This window comes from Watersipora subatra, chromosome 8 (assembly GCF_963576615.1).
Source record: "Watersipora subatra chromosome 8, tzWatSuba1.1, whole genome shotgun sequence".
Lineage (NCBI taxonomy): Eukaryota > Metazoa > Bryozoa > Gymnolaemata > Cheilostomatida > Watersiporidae > Watersipora > Watersipora subatra.
The window spans coordinates 45,822,807-45,841,477 of NC_088715.1; the positions used below are offsets into that span (position 1 = coordinate 45,822,807).

The following is an 18,671-nucleotide window of genomic DNA, read 5'->3' on the forward strand; positions in this document are numbered from 1 at the left end:
CTTAAACTTAGATTCAACAATGTTTTTGCATCGGAAACTTATTCCTGCCCGCCCCTCTTTTAAAAAAGACCGAGAGAATATGCTAGTGGCGCAATCCTTTTATTTAGCCGATTGTCCTATGTTGGTGCAATTGTCACAAGAAATCTTTTTTCACCAGCCAATGATAACGACTCAATCATAATGTGCAGTATAAAACCAGAAAGCCTGCTAAAGCAGAATAGTGAGTTGAAGCCTCCTTAGTGTCAAGACCAAGGACTGTGAACTGTACGGTAATAGCTTGAAATCTTCAAGAGGGTGCTGTGCTTCGGTAGCTTGCAAACTACCTTTTGGAGAGAGACTGAAAGATTTTGCCACACAGGTAAAAAGTATTTGCATGATTTGTCATAGCAAAATGTAGGTCGGTGTATAAACCCAGCTCAAGGTATCGTTTAGTTGCTGTTTTGCCAACTGCTGATATATATTTGAAACTTTAGCTTGATGATAATACTTGCCTAGTAGGCTATACCCTCAAGTTTTAGTAATATTGGTGGTGACTAAGATTTAGTTGAAAATAAGTAACATTATAACTCATATATCTGTAAAACAGTAGCTTGAATTCCAATTATGAAGCTCCAAATTTTACAGGAGTGTCTTTCAAAAATAGCGTATTTGGACTTTTTTGAGTTGCAGTTATGTAACTTACAGATGCATGATATATTGACTAGATAGGCTCAATGTTTGCTACATAAGCTTTGAAGTGAAAATAAAACATTCACGTAGGTACAACTGACTTCAGATTGTTATTTTGAGCTGGAAAATACGGTTCTCATGCATATTGTCATAAATATATCTGATATGGGTTAATTATCTTATGTTTTAGAATTATAATGGTTAAAAAAAGCTCAAAGCACGGCCTAAACACAGGCAACACAATTAGATGCCATCATCAGAGCCTTGCATCACTACAGAAGTATGGTTCTCTGATAGTTATAAATGGTGACAATCATCAGTGCCAACGTTTCAAAAGAGTATCACATGACCTCCAGTTAATTGAAGGCTGCCAGGGGTTAGAACTCTCACTTAACAAACGTCGGCGATGGCAGCTTCCTGAAGATTTGAAAAGGAAAGTTAAGGAAGATTTTAAAAGTTCTGAGGTTCAGGTAAGCTTCCGCAGGTAATTTCTTTTTAAACTGTTTCAGTTTTGTTCTTGGCTCATAGTTTAAGTCTTTTAAGATGCTTTTAAGTGATTCTGGCTGGTTACGTGTGCTAATAATAAGCATAGTATCGTCTGTTCATACATCACACAAATTGGCAGCACGCACTGTTCTGGCAATAACAAGAATGCTGTCTGGTTACTCAAACTTTCATTCAAAAAGGTGTCTTAGATTTGAACTTTTTTGTTGGAAATGTGCTATTAAAACTTTAACTTTTGCCTCAACCTTCTGGCCGCCATTTCGTAACTATTTTTTATGATCCAAAAATGTCTTTTACTCTTTAGTAAGGGGTGACAACTTCTATTTGATTTCAAACCCAGTTCAGATTGCTTTAAAGGTTGACTTGCAACAAATTTCATGTTACAGTTATTTGGTATTAAAAGATTCACCATGTCTTACTCTGTTGTGTTGTAGGTGCCAAATATGTGGAAATGTGATTACAAGCTCTTAAAAGCTCTAAAACGAAAAGCCGCCGTAGATTGGAATCCGTTTATTTCTCTGACGTAGCCATGACAGTTTGGTTACTGTCTTGTCACGTGATGTTCTCACGTGAATTGAAAGGCCAATAAAAAGCTCAATATAAACTTATTGCAGCATTAGTTTATGACAAACACTTCAGGTTTTACCGAAGACCCCGTATCAAATATAGATGCTCGCCACTTTACAGTTTTGTTTCGGCTTGAACTAATCGTCAAGTCGTAATCTGATCATGTGACCCAATACTTTGAAAATAATTTTTGCAGCACTTTTCTATTATCACAGGTGACCAACAGGCTCGTCATGATTATCAGACAATGGTATGTATTCCTTCGAAGTAAGATTAAAAAATTAAACGAATTTTTATGGTAAGTTATAAGATATCACTGCTAAAAGTGTTAGCATTACAATGACGATAAAACAGACGCGTAAGAACAATAGACATGGTTTTATTGAATGCGTGAAGTATATTTGTGAAAATATTTTGACGAATAAGGTTGCATAAAAGTGTAAACAGAAACCATCTACCACAGCTACGTCACAATTGAGCCGTTTTGGAAAGAGAATCCAAACTACAGCGGTCTCGTGGGGCTGCGATTAACTGTTCGTTTTTTAGCTTTTCAGAGCTTGTAATCACATTCCCGCATATTTTGCACCTACAACACAACAGAGTAAGACATGGTGGATCTTTTGATATCAAATAACTGTAATGTGAATTTTGTTGCAAGTCCACCTTTAACTCTTACTGCTTGCACTATAAGCGGTAATCCTGATACGTAGAATTTTTGTTCTAATTTATATATTTCCTTGACTTGAAAAACAAGTAATGGAAACATTTTAAAAGTAGTTTAGTAGCTCTATGACATGTACAGTACTTACTGTTAACTCTATGACTTTTTATGGTCAGATAACTCTAATGGAGCACACGCTGAAACCATCGACTGACACAATCAATGGTTGTTGGGAGACCTGCGACTCCTATTATAGCAATAAAGGGAGAGTTCGTGAATCTGTTTCTATGAAAGAAATGACTATTAAGTCAGCTAAACAGGGCCACAGGCCAGAGGATCATCTGAGTAAAGCAGAAAGGCGTAAACTAAAAAAACTGAAACGTCATCGTGAGGCTGCAGGTAAATAATTCATAGCGCTTCTATTTTCCACATTTTAGTCATCTGCCACAATCAGTCTGTGTACATCTTCATCATTCAGATTAGAAGCTCATCTTTTTAGGTGAGCGAAATTCCTCCTTGGTACTTCGCTTGTTCAATTTGTTTGCAAATTATCGAAAAATGCACGTCTTGTGAACGTAAGCATTAAGGTGGAACTATAGAGTAGTCAAAGACATCTTTTTGCAGTAGAAACAGAAGAGGATGTTAGCAGTGCCTTCTCATCTAGCTATGAATGTCATGTCATCTACGGAACACCAACAGATGGAAGAATACTAAAAAAAAGTTACACCAAAGGTAACTAAAGACATTCCTTTAACTTTCAATGCATTTCCACTGTTATTGATCTTTTTGTAACTTCCTTATTATTTGCTGTCCACAACGTTTCTTAGGTTTCCTTAAATGCAAAGAAAAAGGTCATATTGACACATCAGGATGTGCCAAGAGGTTTCTCTCTAGACCCGTCTATTCCGATGAAGACGTTTTTCTCTGTGCGGATGACAATGTTTGTGGTGCCGAGACTTATGAAAATTCAATTTCTCAGCCACTCACAGCGTCATTATCAGATTTGATAACCATGTCTACCAATCAGAAAAGACATCGAACTAGAAAGTGGTAGGTACATTGCAACAAGTGTTTGAATCGGTATTTTTAAATTCGTCTGCTTTTGGGAATTTTTTTAAGTCCAGTCTAAATTGGAGATTCAAAGGTGTCCAGTGCACAGCTTTGTTTCCTCGTTATGGTGTGTAAATAATAAGATGTCTGTTGACGGAGCCAAAATTTTGCAGTGGTCTGTACGTTGGGATAGTTCCTATTATATAATCCTGCTCGTTTGATAGCCATTCGTGGAAAACATCTAATAAAAAAATTTGCCAATTGCTCGGTTGTTTCAGTCTAGCTCATCAAAGCTGGTTTCTATATATTGTCACTGCATGTTTTGCAGCAGTAACACAAGCACAGACTCTCAGAGTAGCCTTTCATCCACTATTAGCTTGGACTCTTCAATTGTCACTGACGGAAAAGGAAAGGTCACCTATATTGACCGGCCTGTAGTTCAGCACATGTCATCCTTTCGAACTCAGGCTAAAAAAGCTCTTACTCCTATCAAACCATTTAGTCCAGAATATTCCGAGATTTCGATTAAACCATGCGATGTTGACATGGAAACGCTAAAGCTAAATTTCGGTGATAACTATAGGGAGGCCTACAGCAAACCCCGCACTTTCACACTTGATTTTTCTGATCATCTTGAGCCATCTGATAAAAGTAACAGGCTCTATTTAGTTATGGTGCACAAGGCTGTGGGAAAGGACTTCGACAAATACAGGTATTTAGCAGTTCTCTATCATCATTAAATGTAACGATTATACCTCTGCTCATTTGGAGTTGTCATCTCTTGTTCATTTTGCTTGCAAGCATCTATTTGTAAATCCATATGTTTACTATAAGTTCTACTGAGCTCTGTATTGCATGCTATTCTTAGGATCTATTGCACTGGAACTTGCTTAAAGAGTGGATCAGCTACAATTCCTACCGTCCAGGAAAATAATGTCTTCGATTTGGTCTCCCTCGAGTCTCTTGTCCTCTCGTGCTGGGGAACTGGGAAAACAGCGGGGTAAAATTTAACTACATACTGTAACCTTAACTCATGAAAAATAAGCATTGTTTTAAACAGTTGTCATTTATTCCTCTGTTTTTGCTTTTCTAGTAAAATTTTACTACCAAAATTTGTACCTTTTTGCCAGTTCAATATCTTAACTTTTTAGTGTTCATTCTGTGAGTAGCTCAGTTTTTAGCTTTAAAACAGGTCAATGTCAGGCTGTATGTCAAGTTTTTAAGCTTTTTAACTAAACAATTTTCGGAATATTGCACCAGGCTTGTGTTCACAAACATTTGAAGATCATCAAAGTATATATTTCAGGGATACAAATGATTTTTTGCTTTTTTAATCTTCATAGAATATAAGAGAAACTTAATTTTTATTTTTTATAAGTAGGAATGCTTTGTGGTTTGTAGTTTGTAGTAGACAGAATCAATGTTGGGATGATGGCAGAAATTGCAATTAAAATGATAATTAATTGGTGGTTTAAAATGGCATTAATAATTACATTCATTCATTTTGGGTTTATGAGCTTGCATTAATAATTGAATTGACAAATTATTTTCTGTTTAAATGCATTAAAAGCTTTCTACTACCAAATTGATTTATTGAATTTATATTTATGTGTCTTCCGTTTTTAGTGGACAGCTGTGGTGGGATAGTTACACATATACGTAGTATAGAATTATTAGTGGACAGCTGTGGTGGGATAGTTACACATATACGTAGTATAGAATTATTAGTGGACAGCTGTGGTGGGATAGTTACACATATACGTAGTATAGAATTATTAGTGGACAGCTGTGGTGGGATAGTTACACATATACGTAGTATAGAATTATTAGTGGACAGCTGTGGTGGGATAGTTACACATATACGTAGTATAGAATTATTAGTGGACAGCTGTGGTGGGATAGTTACACATATACGTAGTATAGAATTATTAGTGGACAGCTGTGGTGGGATAGTTACACATATACGTAGTATAGAATTATTAGTGGACAGCTGTGGTGGGATAGTTACACATATACGTAGTATAGAATTATTAGTGGACAGCTGTGGTGGGATAGTTACACATATACGTAGTATAGAATTATTAGTGGACAGCTGTGGTGGGATAGTTACACATATACGTAGTATAGAATTATTAGTGGACAGCTGTGGTGGGATAGTTACACATATACGTAGTATAGAATTATTAGTGGACAGCTGTGGTGGGATAGTTACACATATACGTAGTATAGAATTATTAGTGGACAGCTGTGGTGGGATAGTTACACATATACGTAGTATAGAATTATTAGTGGACAGCTGTGGTGGGATAGTTACACATATACGTAGTATAGAATTATTAGTGGACAGCTGTGGTGGGATAGTTACACATATACGTAGTATAGAATTATTAGTGGACAGCTGTGGTGGGATAGTTACACATATACGTAGTATAGAATTATTAGTGGACAGCTGTGGTGGGATAGTTACACATATACGTAGTATAGAATTATTAGTGGACAGCTGTGGTGGGATAGTTACACATAGTATAGAATTATTAGTGGACAGCTGTGGTGGGATAGTTACACATATACGTAGTATAGAATTATTAGTGGACAGCTGTGGTGGGATAGTTACACATATACGTAGTATAGAATTATTAGTGGACAGCTGTGGTGGGATAGTTACACATAGTATAGAATTATTAGTGGACAGCTGTGGTGGGATAGTTACACATATACGTAGTATAGAATTATTAGTGGACAGCTGTGGTGGGATAGTTACACATATACGTAGTATAGAATTATTAGTGGACAGCTGTGGTGGGATAGTTACACATATACGTAGTATAGAATTATTAGTGGACAGCTGTGGTGGGATAGTTACACATATACGTAGTATAGAATTATTAGTGGACAGCTGTGGTGGGATAGTTACACATATACGTAGTATAGAATTATTAGTGGACAGCTGTGGTGGGATAGTTACACATATACGTAGTATAGAATTATTAGTGGACAGCTGTGGTGGGATAGTTACACATATACGTAGTATAGAATTATTAGTGGACAGCTGTGGTGGGATAGTTACACATATACGTAGTATAGAATTATTAGTGGACAGCTGTGGTGGGATAGTTACACATATACGTAGTATAGAATTATTAGTGGACAGCTGTGGTGGGATAGTTACACATATACGTAGTATAGAATTATTAGTGGACAGCTGTGGTGGGATAGTTACACATATACGTAGTATAGAATTATAGATTAGGTTTTACTAAACTTATGAAGAAAATTACCAAACTTGTTTCCGAAAAAATGTCATCAATAATCAAGCTAACAATTTCATTTATAGTCAAATTAAGTTATGCATGAAATTAACAAATTAGTTTTTTTAATTAGCTCATTGATAATTTGATTAGTGAATAATTAAAAAAATAAGGAATTACTTGCTAAATTATCCAATTTGCATTTGAAAAATGGCATTAATAAATTATTTGCAGGAAAAGCTCCATTAATGAAGTTTTGAATTAATATAACAGAAAATTTTACATTAAATTAAATTGCTAATTAATAATTCAATTAGTAATGCGCGTTATTAGTTGACCACAACCCTGGGCTGATTGATTGACACAGTAAAGTAAAGAATTACGTGGTTTTTGATGTTAGACAAGAGAAGCTGCTCTATTCTTTGAGGCAGCCACTAAAATGCATGAAAAATCTAAAAACCTTGATAGCCATTTTAACAGCTAGACATTTTCTACTAAGCCTTTTCATAACCTTCGTGTTTTGTTTAGGCCAAGTATTCCAATACAAAAATCTGCTAGCGCACACACTATAACTACTAAAAGCAGGCTTGGACTGGTTGTTGCACCCCATTGGAACGTTAGCTCTTCAGACATGTCGGAGCTTGCTCAGCAAGCCATTAGCAGTCAGTATAAGATGCTAAAGAACGGCTGTCAGGTACGCTTTCTTGTTGCCATTCTAGGTTTAGATTAGTCTTTTTAGCGATTAGCTTTGGGACAACTTTTTGGGGTTCTAGCCCTTATAGCGCTGGAAAAATCTATTTTAATTTTTATGGATCACATGCTACAAAAATTGCTGCATAATTATATGTGCCTTTACATAAAGGTAGAGCAGTGGCTGCATTAGTGATCATTTTCATCATTCTTTTTACACCAGCCTCCCTGTTTATAGATTATGATTAACAGCTTTGGAGAATTGGAACCAATGCGTGAGAGCTTAGCTTCTATCTGTGTAGCTTTGCAAGTCACAGTATGTGCACCTCTTTTCTTGATCAATCTCCGTTGTTTATTTGGATGATGATAAAAATAGGAATAACCAGATAGATAAACTTCCAGCGTCATTCATGTGATTTTTATCATTAGCCCGTGATTAGGTTTCATGTTAGCAAGGTTGTAGATTAACCAGTCCTTATTAGTCGACATGTTTATTGGAATGAAATCATCATTTGATGTCATCCATTATGTCATCCGACATGGTGACAAGCTATTGTAGAGGCTTTGGGTTCACTTTTCATCTTTCAGTTTTTTCATAGCCAAGAGTTGTTATCGTTATTATTTTTAATGAAGTTCAAGATTGGAATTTAAATCTTTCCTGTTGTTTTAATCATATTTTTGGTTGTCTATTTGTGTTGAAGGCTGGCATAAAAAGGATAATTGTTTTTAGGCATAAAGCAATTAGGATTTAAAAGTTGAGACAAACCTATAAGTCCACAAACTAATCTGCATCCAACTTAGGATCTTACATCGCGTGTTGAACTGTGGTCCATAGTTTAGAATGTTTAGAGTAAGGCTGGTAAAGTGAATGGCTCCTAAATTATAGTCTTATTCACAATTCCTTTGCTACCCATGGAATTGTTAAGTATGACTAGTTTTTACAAGTGCTTGGCTTGCTTTCCTGCGTAGTCTTGTGTTATAAAAGGTGTCTTCCTGTCTACTTGGAGTATTACCATCTTTTGATTTCTTATTGGATTTTGATTTTCAAATTTCAAATAAATTTTTGATTTTGAATCAGAAGATTTACAATCTTTTGATATTCCAAAGAAGATTTTCCAAAGATATGTAAAAGAACCTTTTGACCTCAAAAGTGATATCATTTGAATCACTAGAAAAATGATTTTTTGTCCAAAAATTGGATCAAAGCTAAATCCCACTTTTGATTTACTAGATGAATGAAGTAAGCTAGAGAATTTATTCTGTTCTGTGAACAGTATAAATATAAAAAGTATAAACAATATATAAATATATATATGTTTATATATATATAGAATATATATATATATAGAATATGTATATCGAATATATATATTCTATATATATATATATTTATATGTATATAATTCTAATATATGATTATAAATATTATATATTTTTATTATATATATATATAATTCTTTATATATATTTTTTAAATTTAGCTCACTGCTGCCTTTATTTGCAGAGTGACAGGACTGCTGTGCCGAACACATCAAATCAACTACAACAGTCTCTGCAGTGTGGAATATGCTTTGAAGAGCTCAATGATAAGGCCCTGCACTCGGCTTTGTTATCTTGTCATCATTACTTTTGTAATGACTGCTGGTCTGTGCATTTGACCACCGCTGTCAAATCTGGTCTCGTACACATCACTTGTCCCGAGTATGAGTGTAAGAAGGAAGTGGACTCTGTATTTCTTATGTCAATGCTCGAGTTTTCTACCTACTGCCTTCATGAAATGCATGTCGCTGAGTATTCACTCTTCAGGAATAAACAGGCAGTCTGGTGTCCAACTAAAGGGTAAGCGGTTAAAATTATGTTTTACGTATTTGTCTCCTCCTTCTCAAGTAGTTGGACAACTCCAACAAATCCTTGATGGGGATCGATTTCATTATGTTGGATGGTGTGATGAATTATAATAAGTTAATCTATTCACTTAGCACTTGTCTTTTTAAGCATTGAAGATTTTTATTAGTGATTATATTTTAAAATCATATAACGTGGTGTGTGCATGCGCGCATATTTTATTTCATCAATTAATAGAAATATAATATTAAGCAAAATGAAAATATGGTTATAATATTGATTAAGTTAAACAAAACAAATGAAAGCTTAGTTCCTACTTGTTAAAGCATGATGGGGCCCACATGCGCAGTAGCATTGCAGCTAATCGAAACGTTGGGCCCACAGGAATTGGCACACTCAAACAGCAGGTCTGAATTAATCTAGGCTTAACAATCTAGGCTTTCAGCATTAACTCTAAAACTAGTGAATGCAGAGGTTTTGCGTAAATCTCTTGGAAGGCTTCCGCAAAACCTCTGCGTAATTTCACTTACGCAATGAAATTTAATGAATTACGCTGTAATTCATTTCATTTCACTAAATATCCACTGAGCACCAAATAGTTTTTTTTTATTAGTTTACATTATGGGCAGCAACAGCTACTCTTGCTGCCCACTGAGTAAAATATGTTAACACTTTGAAGCCTGGTCCTGAGATTATTCAGAGAGTTGTCTTTTCTTCAGATCCCACTTCCAGAGAAAACTAGGCTGTAGTTTCATTTTGCTTTCCTTTGCTTCGAGTTTATGTAGGATTATGTTTTTGGCCTCTTCGTGCAGTTTCAGTTACATAGTTACTATGTTGGTACAACCTCAAGTTAATTAGACTACTAATGCTCGATATAGCATCAAACTACTCGGGCATTTCAAAATGACAAAGAAACTAAAAATGGCTGCTAACCGGACATTAGTTTCTATTGAGATACTGATTGAAGTTCTTGATAATGAAGGCTCGGTGATAGACAAAGCGTTAAACATCTCCTCAGCAACAAGAGCTTTGCATTAAAACTAGCTGTTTTGCTATTTGTAATAAGACCAACACCATTTACCAGGTTTGATGTATTTCAGTTACGTTTCTTCTTTAAAGCACCACTTTTTTAAGAGAATGTGAAATAAGAATAAGAACTATTCACTATATTTGATTTCTGTTTTTTTTCATCGCTTTCTACAAGCTCGGAGCATTAAAATGATACACAGTTCAAAATGAATTTTGTTATTTTGAGTTCATTGAAGTCAATAGAAGGTTGGTAATACGGTCTAGAATCAGGGGGCCCGCTTGTGTATACAGTGCTAGGCTTCGAATTGTTAAAAGGATGTCGGTTCACAAAGAAGTTTGTCATATTTTTAGTTTGTGGAATGTTTCACTGATAAAATGAGTACATCTTCAGACATGGCGGAAATAATTATTGTGGAAATTTCGTTCGATGAATGGGACTGATTCACTCGATAGCTGAATAGCTACCATTATACAATCTTATTAGTTTTAATGTAGTTTCATTTATCTGGCATTTTGTTCTTTTTTGCGCTTCTTTAAAGGTTGGCTTGCAACAAAATTCACATTACAGTTATTTGGTATCAAAAGATTCAGCATGTCTTACTCTGTTGTGTTGTAGGTGCGAAATATGTGGAAATGTGATTACAAGCTCTTAAAAGCTCAAAAACGCACAGTTAATCGCAGCCACACGAGACCGCCGTAGTTTGGATTCTCTTTCCAAAACAGCTCAAATGGAACGTAGTTGTTACAAGATGGTTTCTGTTTACACTTTCATGCAACCTCATTCGTCGAAATATTTTCACAAATATACTTCACGCATTCAATAAAACTATGTTTATTGTTTTTACCCATCTATTTTATCGTCATTGTAAGGCTGTCACTTTTAGCACTGATATCTTATAACTTACCGTAAAAATTTGTTTAGTTTTTTAACCTTAACTCGAAGGAGTACGTATCATTGTCTGATAATCATGACGAGCCTGTTGGTCACCTGTGATAATCGAAAAGTGCTGCAGAAATTATTTGCAAAGTATTGGGTCACGTGATCAGATTACGACTTGATGATTAGATCCAGTCGAAACAAAACTGTAAAGTAGCGAGTATGTATATTTGATACGGGGTCTTCGGTAAAACCTGAAGTGTTTATCATAAATTAGTGCTACTATAAGTTTTATATTGAGCTTTTTATTGGCTTTTCAATTCACGTGAGAACATCACGTGACAATACAATAACCAAATGTAATGACTACGTCAGAGAAATAAACAGATTCCAATCAACGGCGGCTTTTCGTTTTTGAGCTTTTAAGAGCGTGTAATCACATTTCCACATATTTGGCACTTACAACACAACAGAGTAAGGCATGGTGAATCTTTTGATACCAAATAACTGTAATGTGAATTTTGTTGTTGGTCAACCTTTAAAGCAATGGTCTTGGGAACTTCCAAGTTCTGCTACTTTTATGTTTTCAATATGACTCGCGTAGTTAGTTCAACTGTTTATAGTTTTAGACATTCACAGTTATTTGCATTATTTATAGATGTTCCAAGTTACTCCATTGTGACGCTGAATTGGCAACGAGCGATGAGCCAATCACGGCTAGTTGTACATGTGGAGCGCAATGCTGCTTCCGATGCCTCAAGGAACCTCATTGGCCCCTCAGCTGTGATCAGCTGACCAATTACCATGAAGTTCTTCGGAAGCATGGTATTTATTAGATTATAATTTGCATACATATAACATATGCATATAACATTCATTTTTATTTGTTGGTTTTGCTTCAAATTTGCTGACTTTTATTTGAAGCTGCTGACATTGATTTGAATCTGCTGACTTTGATTTGAATCTGCTGACTTTGATTTGAATCAGCTGATTTAGATTTAAATATGCAGATTTTTATTTAGCTGGAAAATGCTGAAAATTAATTTGGTCACTGGGACTACTTACATGTGTTTACTGGTTGGGATAATTTATTTACCAGTCGCGTTCTTTGCCATCTTGACTGCACAAAGAGCCGGTTAGAGATTATTGTAAATAATGATTATTACACTCGCTACAATTAGAAATTTTCCTTCAGGATTTTCTGAACTGATAGACTCAAAGACTCTGCCTGCCACGTCAGTAAGTACAAGGAAGTGTCCGAGATGCCGAACACCGCTAGCGAAAAACGGTGGTTGTTCTCACATGATTTGCTGCAAGTGCTCCGCAGCTTTTTGCTGGAAATGCCTACAAGAGTTCTTGCCAGGAGAGTATATGCATCGCACCTGTCAACCAGCTAACTTTACCATGGTAATTACATTTGTTACTGTATTTATGTTGGTTGCAAAAAGGCTGCTGGTCTGTCAGCTGTATTGGAGAACCTTCTGGTCATTGTCACGTGGACAGACTTAATTAAGAATGGCTATATAGAAACCTTCACAATCTGTTATCAACATGTTGCAAATCAACAGGATGCTAAATGAATTTAGACTCAGCCAGAAATGTAAGTGGATATCTTATAGCCTGATGGGTGGTTGACTTAACTCTTTTGCTACCAAATTAATATCGTTTTCAGGACAAATAAATATTCGATAAAACTTAATATTTACACGGGCGCACAAAAGTTGTCATAACTTTTTGAACCACACGGTCTATAAAAATATGTTGATACCTAATTAATCAACATAAAATTTTACATCAGCTGTTACCATAGAAATACTACAAGTGTTGCAGAATGAGCTCGAACACTTTTTAGCCATTTTTGCCACCACCATAAGCATGTCCGAGTCGTATGATTTATCATTATTATTCCATCTTATGACATTATTACTGATAAAACTGAAATAGCCACACTCAGTTATACAAATCAGTTTAATAAAAAATCACCCAAAGTCCATAGAACTAAATTTAGTGACACCCTCGTAGCTGTAATGGGCCTGACACGACTGGTCGATGTAACAAGAAATTGTGATAAAAGAATGTTTTTGCAAAGTGAAACTATGCTCAGCATGGGATGTAAACATATTTTTTATTGGTTCAACGCATGCACATAATTGTTTACTTACATTCAACTACAGATACGATTGGTTGATGAATCAACTACTCATTAATCAGAAACTTTTTGTACAAAGGCTACTAAAGCCTCACTTTGCGGCTCTTGGCTATATGCAAATGCTTTGCCAAGCCCTACTGATCTGCTTGTGGCAGCGAAAGATGTAAATGACCTTGAACTATTCGGGCTAGCTGCAAACTCATTTTAGAAAAGGTTGGTCTTAGATCATCTGAAAGACTTGCACCTATTTTGGCTTTCGGGAAGCATTTTCCAAAAAAATTTAACCCAGGAAAGCTCGAGATCTTTGGTTATTTTAGCACTCTTCTTCTAACACATTCTATAAGAACTTAGGTTCAGATATTGTAAATGATTTGATTACTTCGAGGTCCATGGAAAATAGTTTTAAGAAAGCTTGACCCATCGATCTAAAAGATTTAGCTATTAAAATTTGCAAAACCTTTGCTGGGAAGGTTTAACCACATATTCAAAATGGTTTGTCATTTAAAGTCTTTTTGGTCATGTGACCTTTTTGAGATGCAAATAATTTCAAATGTTTTTGCAATCCTAAAATACGGATCATTGCTGGCCTCCAGTTGTAGCATGGTCATACTTTCAGCTTAGTAGGAAGTGTTTTGTAGTACGGAAGTTATTATTAAATTATCTCTGATCTTGTAAATAATACTTTCCTTATTTTGGCGATAGAATTAATAAAATATTATTATAGCTTCAGTTACTCTTAAATATTGGCATAATGTCGTGTAATCAGCAAACGTTTTTGCATGCTAAAATATTCGTTTACTTCGAGTTATCATCTAATTAGTGCTTTTTGCTAATTAGCTCTGCTTTTATAGGGAAAAGTGTCTTTCAAGTATGACCTTGACCTTCATCACAGAGCGAACAATCAGCAGTTGGCGGATGCCTGTAAGCACAGAATGTACAAGTCGACACGTTGTCAAAAGGAGCTCAAAGAACTCTGCAAGCAGTTAATTGATTCCACCAGTGTGAGAGTCTTTAGATTGCACTTGTACTGCCTTGTTGGCTATGACTTTAGATTACACCTTGTTGTAATTGGTCCCGGATAATCGGTCTAAAGCCCATTGGTCCAAAACCATTAAATTCTCGTTATTATAACTATCACTATTTTTCTTATCGCGTAAGGCAGAAAAACTTTGAAGCTTCGCAATACCGGATATGCTAGCAGGCTCTGCGCATGTTGAATACCGGATATGCTAGCAGGCTCTGCACATGTTGAATACCGGATATGCTAGCAGGCTCTGCACATGTTGAATACCGGATATGCTAGCAGGCTCTGCGCATGTTGAAATTTTTAAGCTAATTTCCAAATTACAAAATCAGCAAAAAAGTGAATTGCATTTTTGTATTTTTAAAGTTGTTTGTGCACAAAAAGTACCTGAATTTTCCTTTAATCTAATAAAATTGCTGTTATCTTGACCTGTCAGCACTAAATACTAGTCTCGGATTTGAGTTTTCGTATTTCTATCCTTGTGTTTATATCAGTTTTAAACTAATTGTCAATAGACCAAATGGTATATTGGGCGAATCAGTTAGTTTAAATAAATGTCTTTGGACAATTAGTCCATTAGACCAAATGGTATATTGGGCGAATCCGTTATAGTTTAAATGTCTTTGGACAATTAGTCCATTAGACCAAATGGTATATTGGGCGAATCCGTTATAGTTTAAATGTCTTTGGACAATTAGTCCATTAGACCAAATGGTATATTGGGCGAATCGGTTAGTCTAAATGTCTTTGGACAATTAGTCCATTAGACCAAATGGTATATTGGGTGAATCCGTTATAGTTTAAATGTCTTTGGACAATTAGTCCATTAGACCAAATGGTATATTGGGCGCATCGGTTATAGTCTAAATGTCTGGACAATTAGTCCATTAGACCAAATGGTATATTGGGCGAATCGGTTATAGTCTAAATGTCTGGACAATTAGTCCATTAAACCAAATGGTATATTGGGTGAATCCGTTATAGTTTAAATGTCTTTGGACAATTAGTCCATTAGACCAAATGGTATATTGGGCGAATCGGTTATAGTCTAAATGTCTGGACAATTAGTCCATTAAACCAAATGGTATATTGGGCGAATCCGTTATAGTTTAAATGTCTTTGGACGATTAGTCCATTAAACCAAATAGTATATTGGGCGAATCCGTTATAGTCTAAATGTCTTCGGACAATTAGTCCATTAAACCAAATGGTATATTGGGCGAATCCGTTATAGTTTAAATGTCTTTGGACGATTAGTCCATTAAACCAAATGGTATATTGGGCGAATCCGTTATAGTCTAAATGTCTTCGGACAATTAGTCCATTAAACCAAATGGTATATTGGGCGAATCCGTTATAGTCTAAATGTCTTTGGACTAATCAGTATTAGACCAATCGCCGTTAGACCAATTGTACCAGATCTGTTGTGGATGTGTTTGTGTAGAAAACTCTCTGGCATTGTCGATTTATAGTGGAGCAGTTGTCGTAGCTAGTTTTCTGTCCAGCCAGTTTTAGGCAGCAGACAAGGAGTATCTTATTTTCTTATGCAACTGCTAAGTGCTTGTTTAAACATCTAGCCTTAGGCTCCTTAGTTTTTCAAAAGATTTGCCGTTCTCAGGGCTTTCTACAAGTCCAACCTAATTATACAGCCAAATTGTGTTTCCTTCATACCCAATTATTTGAAATAAGCAAATAAAAGTGTATGTGATCCTATCTATGCCGGTTGTCTTCTTTAACCTTTAAAGATAAAATGTTCAGAATTTAACATACATAATCATTCAAAAACATAATTTTACAGCTTTTTGGTTTGCATACTGGAAATCAGGACAAAATGAGAATTAATTTAATATATAATTTATGGCTATTGACTAAAACCACAATGAGTGCCAATATTGTAAATGAGAGTTTTAGTTCTCCAGCGAAGGGGTCCCAGTTTATTCCGCTCACCACTGTATGTTTATTCATACCTAATCAAAAACCAAAATAGATCCAAGTAGTTTTCATTAACTCTTTGTTCTCCGTTTTTGGGGCTCAATTCTAAATTCTAGGCAGACTGTTCCAATTGAATGCCTGATTTGGTTGATTGTCTAAAACATACTTGATAACAGGGAAATATTTAGCTTGGCCAAGAATTGTTGTCTATATCATGCATTTCACTCCTGAATGCTGACTTGCGTTAACCAGACTCAAAGATTAGGATGTCACTTTCAGATTGTACTTATTTGACATGTGACAGGTGACATGTTTTACAACTTTACCTTAAAATTGCTTGTAGGGAAAGCACCAACTCATCATCCAATCAGATTTCCGAAATCAATCGCTGCGCCGCTACCTTCAGCAGGTAGTATACCAGATGTTGGCATCTCACAATCTCCTTGATTACTGTTGCGCTGTGAATATCTTCAAGCAAGGACCAAAGAGCTGTGTGCCTTTAATATCACGCCTGTCCTATTCGCTAGACGTCTTGGAGAGGCAGTTAGCCAGTCTCACCTGTAACCAGGCTACTGTTGATAAAATCACTAAGTACTACGGTATAGTCAAGTCTGACACTCTGATGCTAGTATTTAGTATGTCTCAGGCTTTATCACTAGTCACCCCTTTGGCGACTGTTTAGTTGTGTCTACTCGTGTTTGTTGTTGGTCAGAACAGTATTTATATTTAATTTATTCATAATGTTTTTTATGCTAAACATGCAGGTTAATTTTGTAAAAATACAGTATATGTTTATTAGGAACTAGCAGTGAGTCCGGCACTGACTGGGATTCCTTTCATTCTCAATCTGATATTCCACAATTTGGTGTTTAAGAAGCTGGTTATATGCAACCAAACAAGTTTTTAAAACCAAATATCTTTGGCAACCCGGTGGAAGGTTTGGAGCGAATGTATGTCAAGTTTGGTCAAAATTTGAGGAAAAATGTGGAAACGCATAACGTTTATGCAGACTAACAGACACACGGCACAAACAATAGCAAAGCGAGGATTTATCAATGCATGAATAGGTATGATGTACAGTTTCAAAACTTAAGATTAAGACCAATGATTGGTGCCAATATTGATAAGATCAGATAACTCCGCACTATGGTTGGCTCTTAAAAGTTAGATATAGACTTGTTCAGAAAGTGTTTCAATTTTATGACTAGTTGTCTTGTCATCCGATCTTCCGAGTCCTTAAAACTAAGTAATTTTACTCATCTATTGATTTCCTTTATACTGGACTGTCAACCATTTCAACTCAAAGTAACAGAGAACTGTTGCTGCGAAACAGTCTGTGTTATTGAGAGGTGGGTCACTATAATTATTGTAAACTCACCTTGTCAACTGAGTCTTTCTTGTTGATCAATATGCCGTTGTAACCTTGCAAACTGCAGTAGGGCTGCTTAGCTCAGCTTTTGGAATGATATGAAACCTTTTGACAAGGATTTTAATGTGGTGCATAATTGTATGGAGAAAACATACATTATTTCCTCGACATTATTTAGCTAAAAATGATCACAGCAGACAATTTTCATCTTGTTATGGTGGAATGTGAGGGTTCTCAATGACTCGAGTTAACCAAAGGGGTGAGAGTTAATAATAGAATTAAACTCGTCCACAATCCACTATATTACAGATTACTAATGTTAGAACTCGCTTGCAGCAAGAGTTGATTCGTTTATTAATTTCTTTCTAAGACATTAATTATTATTGTTTTAATTGAAGAAATATTTAAAGGAACGATTATAACATGATTTTGGCTATTATTAAATTTAAGGACATGAAAGTATACAGGATTTCATAATACCTGTTTAATAAAGAGAGAATGCTGCGAGTTGGTCACTCCTTCTTGGATGTACACAATCCGCCACGACAAACATAGATTTTTGGTTGTTGATGCAGCCATCAGTAAGATCTCACGGCCATCTCACCAGGCATCGTAGAGAGATCTGATTTCCCTGAGCTTCAGCAAGGGTAGACGTGATCACCTATTGCTCTCAATCAAGGGTAAAGAACAGTATCAGTAAATTACTCTATCAAAAAAGAACCTGGCTATCATGTGTGACCCAGACCTGCTGGCATCATTTTATTGGCTAAGGAGAAATCGCTCTGTCGTTAGGTCGATTCAAACACCAATTGCGTAATGGGATGATAAGTACCAATACCGTAACACAGCATGAGCATTGCAAAATAACTCGGCTGATGCGCAGGGTGTTATAAGTTATTCAAAGCAATATGAAAACAACAAGTTCCAAGTGACAATTTAAAACTACTGAAACTGGATATAACGGTCTGTTCCAAACCCTTCAGAATATGTACTAGCCCATTGAGTGTGTTCATGTGCTATGCACTCATTAATAGTAATGATATCATCATTATTATTA

The 18,671-nt window shown here is 35.7% G+C and overlaps 1 protein-coding gene across 1 annotated transcript; it reads left to right on the forward strand.

Annotated features, from left to right (window-relative positions):
* Positions 1-1,035: 1,035 nt before the first annotated feature.
* Positions 1,036-17,053, forward strand: LOC137401854 (uncharacterized). The gene is made up of 12 exons (XM_068088328.1): positions 1,036-1,139; positions 2,578-2,800; positions 3,026-3,133; positions 3,229-3,451; positions 3,780-4,163; positions 4,320-4,451; positions 7,228-7,393; positions 8,894-9,228; positions 11,799-11,965; positions 12,336-12,547; positions 14,141-14,290; positions 16,589-17,053. The coding sequence occupies exons 2-12, from the start codon at positions 2,587-2,589 to the stop codon at positions 16,925-16,927; spliced, it is 2,430 nt and encodes an 809-aa protein (XP_067944429.1). The 5' UTR covers positions 1,036-1,139; positions 2,578-2,586; the 3' UTR covers positions 16,928-17,053.
* Positions 17,054-18,671: the final 1,618 nt, after the last annotated feature.